Here is a 12,807-nt window from a genome sequence, read left to right as displayed (position 1 = left end):
ATCCTTCAGAGACACAAGAGCATGTAAAACACATTTGCCAACCTCAGTTCCAATTCATAAAAAACTAAGATGTTACAGGAAAGCGAGATGATTCGTAGGGAAGTCAAGAGAAAGCCACAGCGAGCTTATGGTGGAAGAGGTACACAGAGTACGTGCTCCTGTGCAGTGTAGAAGCAAAGGAAGAGGATGGATGAGTGCATGAGAGAATGAGGTAAAAAAGCTTAATGCGCAAACACAGACACACAAAGAAGAGTTGAAGAGGTCTGATCAGGCAATGTCACGGCAGTCCTGCACGCTTTACCTGGCGATCACGCTTTCTGGAGGCCAGAGACCAAGATAGCTTGTGATTTGTAAGCTATGTGTCCAAAAGGAAGGGAGGGAGGCAGGTGAGGAGGGGAAAAGTGTCATTCAAAAAGAAAAAGATGGCATTAGAGCAAGCTTTTTTTTTTTTTTTTTTTTTTTTTTTTTTTTTAAGGCAACACCTACAAATGTCCTTCTGGACACAAAGCAAACAGTAGACCTTGATTAAACTAGGAAAGGGTGGTTCAAGTGAACCTTCAATAGAAAGCTGTTTTTTTTAACAGATTTAATCCCATTATAATAACAATTTATACAAATACCAAAATATTTGTTGAAAAAAAATTCACTTTTTTTTCTTTCCAGCTCAAATTTACTATTGAGAAGAGCTTGTGTTCATGTACAGCTTCCTCAGACAGCGGCTCAAAACCGGAGCTGTTATGTTGTGTGTGTGTTTGCACAAACATGACGTGTGTGTTTCAGTATTGGACATACTGCTTGATTCTCCATGCGTGCAAAGATGACGTTGAGCATCTGGGTGAGCGTGGCCTTTGCTGTGGTCTGGTTGATGAGGTTCTTGCTGGCCAGGTAGATGTTGTAACAGGTGCGGACGGCCTGCAGCACGGTACCCTCGTGGATTTCTATGTGCTGAGAGGTCACGGCTGTTAACAGAGCCTGCAGGAAAGAGGGGAAGATGAATTGTATGAAAACATTTTCAAGCCCCTCGGCTACTTTTTCTGTTGAAAACTGGTAAAACTTTTAAAACTCTTCACTGTGTCAAGCTGAATTAAGAGTCCCATCATGGACAAGAGGTAAAACTAAAATTACAGTGGCCATGTCAGCATATTTGCAATAGCTAAAGACTACAGATACACACAAGTATACAGAAAAGATGAAAAAAAGAACTGGGTTATTTATGGGACATGGTCATAGTGTTTCAGTCATTCCTAACTATGTAAGAGACTCATGGTTGCTTCCCTCTTCCTTGGTCATTTTTTGTTATAAGTTTAATGTCCTTTACAATGTTATTACAACAAGGTCTGTGGGGTTTATTCCATCTACTACATTTGAATTTATCATTTGAAACACAAGCAAGAACATAAAATCCCCATATTAACAAATTAAATGCAAATGTACGCGAGTTAGACACAAGGGGGTGTTTCATTTCCACCTCCTTGTCAAGGTGTTTATCCTGGAAGAGGTTTCCCTCTAAAAGCATCTTCGCTATCTAAGTTTACACCTCAACCATCTTCAATTTATTCCTCTTTGATACAAAGAATTAGTCTGGATCCTCTGGATTCGATTTTTATTTCCAGGGGCAAGTACCAACGGGCTAAGTAGAAACTGACAGAAAGTAGAAGCATCAGAGAAATTATGTGATATAGGCAGGGCAACAACCAGACTACTATTAGCAAAGAACATCCAAAATGCTGCGCGGTGGGGGTGAACGGGATAGGTGGTCGTAGTGCTGCATTCCAACTTCTTGATGCCTGTTGTGCGACTAAATAAAATAATATAATAAACAGAACATATTATATTTTAAGTGTTTATCATATATTGATTTTTTTTTAAACAGTTAATTGTGTTTATCAGTTTTTTCTAATTAATATTTTTTTTATATCTCATGCATACCTTGGGTAATTTTATTTTTCTATAAATTTTATAGATTTAGAAAAAAATGATATTATATATATATATATATATATATATATATATATATATATATATATATATATATACATACATACATACATACATACATACATACATACACACACAAAATATATACACACACACACACACACACACACACACACACACACAAACACACACACAGCAAAGATTGTGCATAAAACAGGGATAAACTGACATTATATAACCCGTTTTGAAGCGTCTTGATTAAGACTCAAACAAGATGAGTTGGCTGTCCCTTTCAAAGTAAAAGTTTTCTAAACATTCATTCATATCATCCGAGATTCTTCTTAAAACAAGGCTTAAATACCTCCAAACTGCAACTAATAGTGTTAGCGTATTATAACTGCCATCTGTATCTTCATTTAATCAATATACAAACTTCATGTGCTACAAGGCTAATGTAGGCTAGGGGAGGTATAACGCTTCCTACATGCCATAATAAGCATTTAAATCATTTGTCTTTCCTAATGATCCAGAGGCAAAGTCTGCAGAAACAAAAAAAAAAAAAAGACACTTATAATTAATTGCTAATGATCTAATAAAACCCAAAGACTAATAAATATTCTAAAATATCTGTGGCATAAATTGTGATATTTTGGTGGACATAGCACACCTTTATGATCTGTAGCTGAACGCCCTCATCCGTCTGTGGTCCTTGGAAACAAGCACAGATGGTTTCGATGATTCTGTCGATGAGCTTCTTGCCCGGAGCCGTGCTGTCCGGGGCGCTGCCCGTCAGGTGTCCATACGCAATCAGCTTCTGCAAGTCAGAGATGGATATGTAAACACGCGTCTGAGAACATGACCTACTGGCCAAGTTATAAACTGACCCAATTTCCTCTTTTTTCATTCCCTTTCTCTTTTTTTTTTGCAAATCTCTTCAGTAGGACTCAGCCAAGATGTCCAAATGTATTTTCTAGGATGCAAAACTGGACTTCCATATCCCAACACTCACTGGGACTTGTCCTGCCACTGACCTGTAAACAGTCGAGTGATGTGATGACGATGCGGGGACATTTGGACTGACATGCCAGCTCAAACGGCAAGAAGTACTTGTCTGCTTCAACGAAGTTGGTCTTGGATTTGATTGGCGGTAAAGTGCTGGAGCCCGATTTTCCATCTCCACTGGGTGGACTGTGACAATGCAGAGCAAATAAATACATTAAGTAAGTACTAGAAAATAAAAGCAAGGTTTGGGGTTACAAAATACATTAAAAACATTTTTTTTTTAAATAGTTGGAACACAGTCAGGCTTCACTTGACATCCGGGCAATACTAAACAATGAAAACTAAAGAACTGGGGTTGGTATGTTTTATCATCTGGAGGAGGACATTAAACATGACAACCCTTGCAAAATAAACCCTCCCGTCTTACATTCTGCTCGTCAATCCAGACCAACAAAATCTTTACTATGTATGCAATTTAATGCCAGATTGCTTGATCTCTCTTAAAGAGAGAGAGAGCAGTAATCGCAAGAGGTTTTTAATTAAGAATTTGAAATGGGTTCATGCTAACAAAGCATCTCCTGCTCAACAACTGGTACATAACGTGATGCAGCTATATTTTCAAAACCCCAAGACACAGAGGAAAATATATGGAGCATCGCCTTCAGCCGGCGTGTCTCTACGGCATCTCCAAGCGCTACCACCACACCCAGACTGCACTAGCTGGAATAAGAGGAAAACAGAGAAAGGGTGGGAGGGAAGCAGACAGATAGTGAAGGAGGGGGAGGCATTGTTTATGTCTTGGCAATGAAAAAGGATGACTTCAGCTCTTTTCAGAGGGGCGACCTCACCGAGCATAGCAGGACGCAATCAGAGAGAGAAATAAAAGAGGGGAGGGGGGAGGCTTCTCTGAAGTACCTCATAAAGGAAGGGAATACGGGAAAATATTATGGAGAGCTATATGAAATGAAAAGAGGAAACAGACAGCAAGCAGCCTGCATTAAGATCAAGGGATCAGGGAGAGAAAGAGACAAAAGGGTGGATGCTCAGAGAGACGGGCGGGGGACTAGAACGAAAAAAATGACATGAGCAACCTGAAAATTAGAAAATTAATGGTTTACGCTACATAATCAATAAAAAAGAGACAAAAACTGGAACTTTTAAAGGGGAAACATTTTAAGGGGGAAAAAAATCTACACTCTTTGTGCTTGACATGATTTATTTCTGTATTTGTCATTACAACCAGCTCAAAACCTACATTCACCCCACCTGCTTGAAATGATCTATATCTGATTCTCTTTCCACTTGTGTCTCTCAGATCTTTTCGGCTGCTTTGTGGACAACATCAGTTTTATTTTCAGATCAGAATTGTGTCAATAAAAGTATATGGTCCTAAATTGGATGGATATCGAATACGTGGCCGTGCAGCAAGATGGACATAACGAAAGTCATTTGAATTTGCAGTTATCGTCAACCTGAAGAGGAACATGCTCAGTTCTGCCTATCTGAGAAATGTATGACACGACGCATGAACGTGCACAGCTTAACAACGAGATATTCTTTACTCAAGATGAAAAGGATCAGAAATCTATAAATTACTCAAATTTAGAGAGAGCAGAGGCTTCTATTCTTAAAAAATGTGTGTCTCAGAATATTTCGGGTAGTTGGACCAATGAGTCACATCTCTGCAATCACATTTCAATCTCTGGCAGGGCTTTGGCTTTGCTGTGTGTTCATGTATAGCGAGGTTTGTGTTTTTGGGCAGGGATGCAGAACTCAGCAAGGAAGGAAAAAAAAAAAGAAGGAAAAAATGAAGAAGAAAAATCAATCATATCCTCCTTGATCTTTTTATATATATATAGCTGGGTAAATCTTTCCCATCCTTAACTGCTATTCTGAATCGTTTGTCCTTGGAAACTTAACTTCCCTGCTTTAGTATGGTCTCACAAATATTTTCTGTTGTTGCTACAAATGAAACGCTGACAAGTAACTGCTGCAAATGTGTATTACATCAGAGAGCTGCCAGACAAACGCCTGGTGCAAGACGCTTGCAGTTATAAATGTCCAATCAGATCTTTACCCAGTAAGAACTGTGCTGGAATTGCAGTTGGTAGGGTCCAGTCCCTGACCCCACCCTTAAACCAGCTGCTGTGAAGACATGAGCTTTTGTACTGCAACACTGTGATATTTGAATAATAGCAAGCTTCAGATATTTCATTAAGACTCCAGGAAAGATGCATCATCTTTCATGAATGTTCTATTAGTGATTCAGCAAAGAGCAGCAACTCTGTCAGCTCCTGTACACGGTCTGACCCGCGCATCTTCGTCTCTCAGATACTGCGTTTCACGTCACCTGGTCTTCTCTTTCCTCTCAGTATATGCTCAATGACAGGCTGAGCCCGGTTATGAAACATAGATATTATAAAACAAGGTTTCAGCAGCAAAGCCTGCTTCTACGTCTCTGTGCAGCTATCTCGAGCGCTCCAAAGAAGTAAGCAGCATCCATGTTGCGTGGGACGAGGCGCCACCGACGTATGACGATGCATACACTAAAAATCACAAACACATATAGGTGAATATTTTAGTTCTAGGTTAAAATACTTGACTGCTTTGTTTCACCATGGAAACAGATCTAAATCCAGCCTCCTTTAAGGATCCGTTCATGATCGCTTTCTAGATTTCACAGGATTCTCAGGGAGTCGAGGGAAAAACCACAAAGATACATTCATTTTCTTTTGCCAAAAATAGTAAAAAGAACAGTCACAATTACATTTCAGCCGCTTTCTGCACCTGGTCTGGAAAAAGTCTGGTATAAATTCTTGTAACACCTCCAACGCGTCTTTTAATGCCTCAGAGTTTAAATTGGTTGAAACAGAAACACGTACTATTGATCGCGGAGCCTCGGAGGTGCTGGTTACTGGGTTTAGTCATCTTTAAACACAGCGGGCCTTCCATTTCCCATAATTTACAGTCTTTAAGGCAAAGATAAGATATCAATCTTCTCTAAATTTAGGGAATAAAGCAATATCTTATATATACTGTACTTTGTTGCAAGCAAACAGACTACAAGCTTTGGAGTTTGAGTTAATGGGCAAAAATTACATTAATAAGCTTTCAGTAAATCGTAATTCAAGCCGTCTGGGAGGAAAGCTCTCTTTGACTCCGTTCTACAGGCTTCATACTACGTGACCTCTGACAGAAGACACGCGTCAATCATAGATCAAGAATAGAGCTAAAATAGATGGCTGCAGTGAAAGACCGTCTCCCAGAAGAGTTGGGTTCAAGTCTCGTTGAGGCCGTATTTGTAGTAGTTATGATGGCAGAGGCTTAAGACAGAGAAGAGCATTTCAATTCTGGTTCAATTATCTGCTGAGCTTTTTCTCCTTTCTTTTATGAAATTGAAATAGAAATAAACCCTTTGTCAAGACGGGACTTTAAACGGTGATAAAGATACGCCGCTATAAAGACTTCCAAGCACTTCTCTCAAGCCTTCAAGAAGATCTTTGTTATCTATGGTTTTATATTCAAGCATGAACACACAAAGAGAGGTAATTTAGATAGTACTGCAGGCTACGTAAGAGCATATCTGTACTCCTAAGTGGAAAACCTCATCTTGTGCATCTGTATAACAGGAAATGTAAGGGAGAGTAGTGAAGCATCTGCAGTAAAACCAGAAAGGCAGCAGCATTGGTGTAAGTTGTGTGTGACTGCAGACAGCCTCCACATCTCCCCTTGATGTCCAAGTCCCAGTCCTTCTGGTGAAAATTGGATGAAATTGGGGGATTGGTGACTAAAATGGAGAGAACGAATGAGAGCGGGCTTGTGTGCATGAAGGGGAAATGGTAAAGTGTAAGTGTAAATGTATAAGTGGGAGATGAAAATAAAAATAAGTGGACGGGAAGAAGAAAGGAGCGGGAGAGGTGGCCGTCGTGCTACACGGCATTCCAAAGAGGATGTTACTTGGCAGCCCGTTCACAAGCGCGCCACAAATGAAAACACACGGTCAAAAACAAGCTCAGCAAAGGGCAGGGCTTCATGAAGAAAGCCATTAATGAGAATGCAAGGGGGCTTTTGGGAACAGGCCAGACAGAGGCACAAACAAGAACACACTGGAGGCTGTGAGTACACAGAAACACACACACTATTTTAATCCCTTTTAGGAGCATGAACGCAGCAGAAAGACACAGGGGGAGGCCGGCGACTGAGCCATGAATTTTACAGGGCCTCAACATCACAGAAAGACAAAGCCCAGTAAATGACCCCCGTTGCCTTATTGTGCTGCGTGAGTCGTGAGTAGCTTACCTTAATTTTTCTGATTCCTCCTTGATTTCCTCTGAAAGAGAGAACAGAAATGCCAGACATGTTAAATCAAATATGTCTACATCTTCATTCAGTAAAGGACATTTATTTTGCAGCATGATTTCAACTTTTCCTAAGGGATTGCTTTCAGAGAATTTGCCACAAAAAGAAGACAGAAATGCTGAATTCACAACATATTTCAGATGTCTTTAACTCTGCTTAAAGCAAATAAAAAACATTAAGGTGCAACAACGGACACATGCCTGCATTAAAAGTTACTCAAGTTTGATCTGAATTATTTGCACCCCCCCCCAAATATTGACCCTTTGCTGTCATGGAGAAAATGCTGTTTATGCATCCCAACAGAGAGCAGGAAGCACAGAGAAACCTGGTGAATATATTGCCAAAAATATAATCATTATTCACTCTGAGCTGTGCCCGTAAGCTTGGCCAACATTTTTTGTTTACTTCACAGATTTCCAGCCATGAGGGGATAAGGGTCAGAGGAAAAGACAAAAACAGAGCCAGAGGCATTTGAAAGACGGGCTAATGGGTGCTGGACAGCAAAGGGGGGCTTTACCGCAGTATCTTTAAAAAGCACAGTTCAAATCAGCAGATGCCCTCACAGAATTACACCTGCCCACAGTAGTCGGGGGAGAAAAAAAACATAGTTATGCAATTACAGCTCAATTATTTCACTCCTTGAAGGCCAAGTCCCTTCAAAGTAATCCGTTTGATACGAATATTCAGCACTCAACACTTTGTGTCACTGAAGTAGTTAGTTTCAAACATGTTTTCCTGTGTTTTCTGTGAGATTGAAAGGGTTATGGTGTGAAGCGGCCTTGTGTCTCTGCAGACTCAATTCAACATTACATAACATTTGTTTAATGGAAATTACTGTTCAAGATGCTAAAAAAGGAGCTAAAAGTCTTAAAGCAGATTTGAGAAGGATGGAAATCAGTTAATATGACAAATATGCCTCTTGGAGTAATTTCTAAATGACTGTAGATTATAAAGTTATCAGATGCAGTGGGGTACGGTCACTTTGCTCATGTTTACACAATCAGCTGAAACAAACTCAAACAAAAAGAAAACTAGATAATTACAGGGACAAAACAGCTTAGATGAATATTCATCAGTCACTCAACTGTCCATTTTGTCCTTCAGCCTGGATATTTTTCATTGAGCTATTACGATTCCCACGATGTTAATACTCAGTACCATCTGATCTTTGATCACCTCAAGCGAGCTCCCTACCCTTTAGCGAGAGTACTGGACAAAGTCCGACATCATAGACCTGGACTCCACACCAGGACTCATGCAACATCACGAAAGCGAAAGACATTCCAGTAAGCTTCTCCTGGTTATTGTCGGTGGCATTCTGCAGTGACTCCAGGCTAAAACTTTCTCAATACAAATGACTGCAGGAAAGTTGTCACATTTATACAAATACATACAGCCAGACACGCAGTAGGTACTGAATCAGAGCTTTTTGGGGTATGAAATACGTAAGAGATGTACTGATTGCAATTCTCTGAGCCAAATCCAATTTGTTTTTTTATGTCTAAGCTTCAAGCCTACTAACTCTGATTTTCTTTCTCTAATTGACCGCTTCACACAAAGACTTGAAATTGCAGCCAGTAAGTAGAAAGATGTGGTTGCAAAGCCCTTATTTACCCTCCAATGGCATTATTTGATCATACAGACTTGATCTTATTACTTCTTTATATTTCATTTTCAAAATAGTTTGCGATGTACATTAGTCAAGACTTTAATAAAAAGTACACGGTGCACTATGTTAATTTATTCATCCGTTTATTTCTTGAGATCATGTTTGTGTGCCGGGGAAATCCTGTGTTTTAAGGTTTTTAGTATGTTGGTGCAGATTATCGGTCAACCAGCTTGAACCAAAGGCAACTGGATTTTTAACTCTGTTTGTGACATCCCACTGCTCATCTAAAAAGCCTCTTCAGTTTTAAGTTGGCTTTGTATTAATTGGAATTATTTGAGTTAGTTGAATGGTGTTGTTGAAGTGCATTGAGGTTTGTTGTGACTTGGTGCTATATAAATACAGTTGAATTGAACTGAATAAGTGACTTAGCCTGGAGTTTCAGGCTTATAAGCTGCTGTTGGAACGTAAATCCTTGTGAGTTGTTGAAGTTGGACGTAAATCACTGACCTGAATGCTCCAGTGGGTCATCGAGGTCTTTTATCAGTTATTCATTGTCTAGCAAGTATGTATTTCAAGTCGCCAGAAAAACCAGGTCATGACAGCATCACAACTGAGATCTGTCAAATGAAACGCACTTATTTCACTGACTGTAAGATTGAGGGAGCTGAACCGCTTTCTTTATGATCTGCAGCTCAAACCAAACTTCAGCTTCAAACCTGTCAGAGCTCCATATTGTCTGAGGGCAACAAGTCTCGATCGAGTCAATAATTGTTCAGATTTAAAACTATTATTTTTTATTTTACCTGGACGTAGTCCCAGATTTTAACAGTAAGACACACACAGAAAATTCCCCTCCTTCAGAGACAGTGATTTTAGGCTTTTCCTTCGTCATCAAAAGATAAGTAGGCCAAGTTCAACTAACCCTTTCCTTCAGTGTGAACACACATACCTGAAAAGATATAATTTCAGCTCCTCACTGAATGTGTCTGCACTCTGCTCTCAAGTGAATGCAATTTCAAGTCTGTAGAAAGTCAAGAAAGCAGTAAAAGGAGATTTGTGATCGCTAGCGGGCGTACAAAATGAACACACCTCAGCCAGGGACCTCCTTGCTGATAAAAGTGCACTGTCAAACCTCCAATTTCATAGACTACTGATGTAGAAAGAGACAAACATTCAGAATTTAAAAAAGAAACAACTTCTGCCTGCTCAGCTGAAGTCCTGGTTGCATCTATGTAAACTGCTGAGTCACAGTTAGCAACCATTACACTAGGATTTATTAAGAAAACATATAAGACTTATAACATCCTATATTATTGCTTCCTGTTGTGTCTAGTAAAGACAACACAGCACAAATATCCCTGTGTACAACAGCCTTATGGCAGACTTATTAAAGCAGCTATAATAGGCTGGTCCTGAGCAGGAAACAAAGTCTGATATATGACCGCTGCGCGGCACCGCCGTCTCTGAAAAATGCATGAGATTACGACAACTTCAGGGGACAAGCTACGGCTCCTCAGCCTACAGACATCCCATGCAGAGTTACCAAGTGGCATACATGTGAGCATGACAGAGCATGCATGATAACAACAGGAGCACGCGCAGCACACTTGTGATGAGCACAGTCATTTCATTTCATTTTATTCTTTATTTCATTCAAAAAACAAAACAATTTAATACAAACACAAATGTTCCTAACTTATGAATGAAAAGGGAGCAGAAAGAAGAAGAATCTTATCTGATCTGCCCCTTTCACAAATAACAAATTAATAATAATGAAAAAAATAAAAAATAAAAATAAATAAAAAATAAAAAAAACAACTAAGTGAATAAAAACAACTAAAATAAAATTAAAATAACATTAAATAAAATTACCACCGCCTACGGGTATGTCAATCAAACTCAACATTTTTCGTTATATTTCCTTAACATACAGGCTTTAATTGTTCTTTTGAATGTAATGTTTGATTTGGATTCTTTGTTTTCTTTGTTCAGATTGTTCCATAAATTGATTCCTTTCACAGAAACACAACGTTCCATCAATTTTGTCCTGCATCTTGGTTTTATAAAAATCTCTGTTCCTTTTAAGTTAAACTTGCTTTTTCTTTTTTCAAATCTTTTCTGAATGTTGATTGGTAAAGTTTTTTTATGAGCTTTAAACATAATTTGCAGAATACTATGGTCTACTAGTTCATGAAATTTCAACAAATTTAACTGAAGGAATAATGGATTTGTTGGATTATTGGATCATGACCACAGTCTACAAAGACAACGAGCTATATCGCGTAAAGACGACTGAAATCCGATGAGAAGGATATCTGTCATTCTGATATAAAGGCACAACAACCTCACAGCATCAGGTGACGGTGTCTGACTGAGACGATCCACAGAAGCGGTATCACACTCGGTTGCGGAAAGCTGACACTGAACTGCGACGCGTTTCCGCAAAGCTTTATATAATATGAGTTTCAAATGGGCTTATCAGCGATCCCCTTCAATCACGCATACACTGAGTTACAGCAAAAGCTGATAATGACTTGGATATTAACTACACAACAGTGCCGTCAGCCTATTAAGTTGCAAATAGGCAGCTATAGTAGATAAGGCTGATGAATCAGCAAGGCAAGTATTTGGGTTATCTGAGCCAAAGGTTAGAAGCTGGATTGTGGGAGTGATATCAGCTGAAAAGTCCTGGAGTATCCAAGGGAAACTCTCAGTCAGGAATGCGCTATCCCTTCAAGGTTCACACTTTATTGTTGAAACTGTAACGCACAAGTAAATACCACAAATAGTTTTCATAAAACATGTGCATAAATATTCATCAACTTTTCCCTGAAGAAATAAACATCATATCAAGGCAGGGACTATACTTTATGTGTTAAGAAGTTGGGCTATGCTGGATTATTTCAAGCAGAATAACACCCTTCTTTTGTGTTTCAGTTCAAAGTCCAGCTGTGTCTTGAGGCAGCACGGCAACAGAGGCAGCTTGCAGACTAACCTGAGCCATCCTCTCCCTGGACACCACCCTGCCCGACTGCAGTGATAAAGCAACGCTGGGCCTGCAGCAGCACAGAAACCTGCAGGTGGATGTCCAGTCAGGGTACAACCAAGACCGGAAAGGCTGCTATCAAAAGGTTTCATGCTCTCCTCGGACCTGTTTGGCTCTAAAGCATGCGAGTCGTGAAAAAGAAAATGCAACGTCACCCGTCCCTTCTCCTGCATACATGTTAACGACAAGCTGAAAATGCAGTCTCATTTATTTAAGAAACAGATGTCCCTCTAAATACTGCAAAGATCTACTTTTCTAAATTGAGCCTGACTAGGCATCTATGGTTTGAGAGAGAGATGAGATGAATCCATCTATTGCAAGAGCATGAATAATATTCCACAGTCAGTGACATCATAGGCTGTAGGAAGAGATATGAAATTAATTCAAGTGTACACTGATGGGAGTCTAGTTATTATTACATTAACAAAGATTTTTTTCAAATGCACAAGCTCAGAAATGTCCTCTCCCAGAAAGCTCATTAACTATGCCAATGCATAAGGTAGTAGGTTGTTTTTCTCATGTTTAGAAATAATGCAACCACAAGCCTACAACAGATCTACGTTAAAGTAATTAACAGTATAAACACTACATTTTGTTCAGATGTGCTTTAAGGCTTCATATGAAAAACATAACCTCCTGCATCAGCAGTCATAGCATTTCACAAGAACTACTGTTTTTTCTGTAGGCTCATGAAAAGTAAAATGTCTGTGGTGATCTGTTGTGACGGGTTTTACAGATGATTTGTATTCACTAAAACCACAAACAAATGCAGAAATGCCACTGCAGGGCATCCGGGGTGCTCAATTCCTCCAAAATACTGCAACGATTGAGAAAAAGATAGAATTATTGCTAC

General features: G+C 39.4%; 1 protein-coding gene across 2 annotated transcripts in view; it reads right to left on the bottom strand.

Annotated features, from left to right (window-relative positions):
- The window catches only part of arfgef1 (ADP-ribosylation factor guanine nucleotide-exchange factor 1 (brefeldin A-inhibited)), a 58,998-nt gene that overhangs the window by 30,497 nt on the left and 15,694 nt on the right, over positions 1 to 12,807 (bottom strand). Inside the window, exons 2-6 of one of the 2 annotated variants that reach the window (XM_061713992.1) lie at positions 7,240 to 7,270; positions 2,970 to 3,126; positions 2,606 to 2,752; positions 793 to 972; positions 302 to 355 (exon numbers count right to left, since the gene is read on the bottom strand). In XM_061713992.1, coding sequence (XP_061569976.1) covers positions 302 to 355; positions 793 to 972; positions 2,606 to 2,752; positions 2,970 to 3,126; positions 7,240 to 7,270 — 569 coding nt within the window. The remainder of the gene's footprint in view (positions 1 to 301; positions 356 to 792; positions 973 to 2,605; positions 2,753 to 2,969; positions 3,127 to 7,239; positions 7,271 to 12,807) is intronic. The other variant, XM_061713993.1, reaches the window with a different exon arrangement.

The sequence above is a fragment of the Cololabis saira genome, chromosome 22, assembly GCF_033807715.1.
Source record: "Cololabis saira isolate AMF1-May2022 chromosome 22, fColSai1.1, whole genome shotgun sequence".
Taxonomy (NCBI): domain Eukaryota; kingdom Metazoa; phylum Chordata; class Actinopteri; order Beloniformes; family Belonidae; genus Cololabis; species Cololabis saira.
Note: the sequence above shows the minus strand (reverse complement) of the source record. Positions and strands in the feature narration are given on the sequence as shown.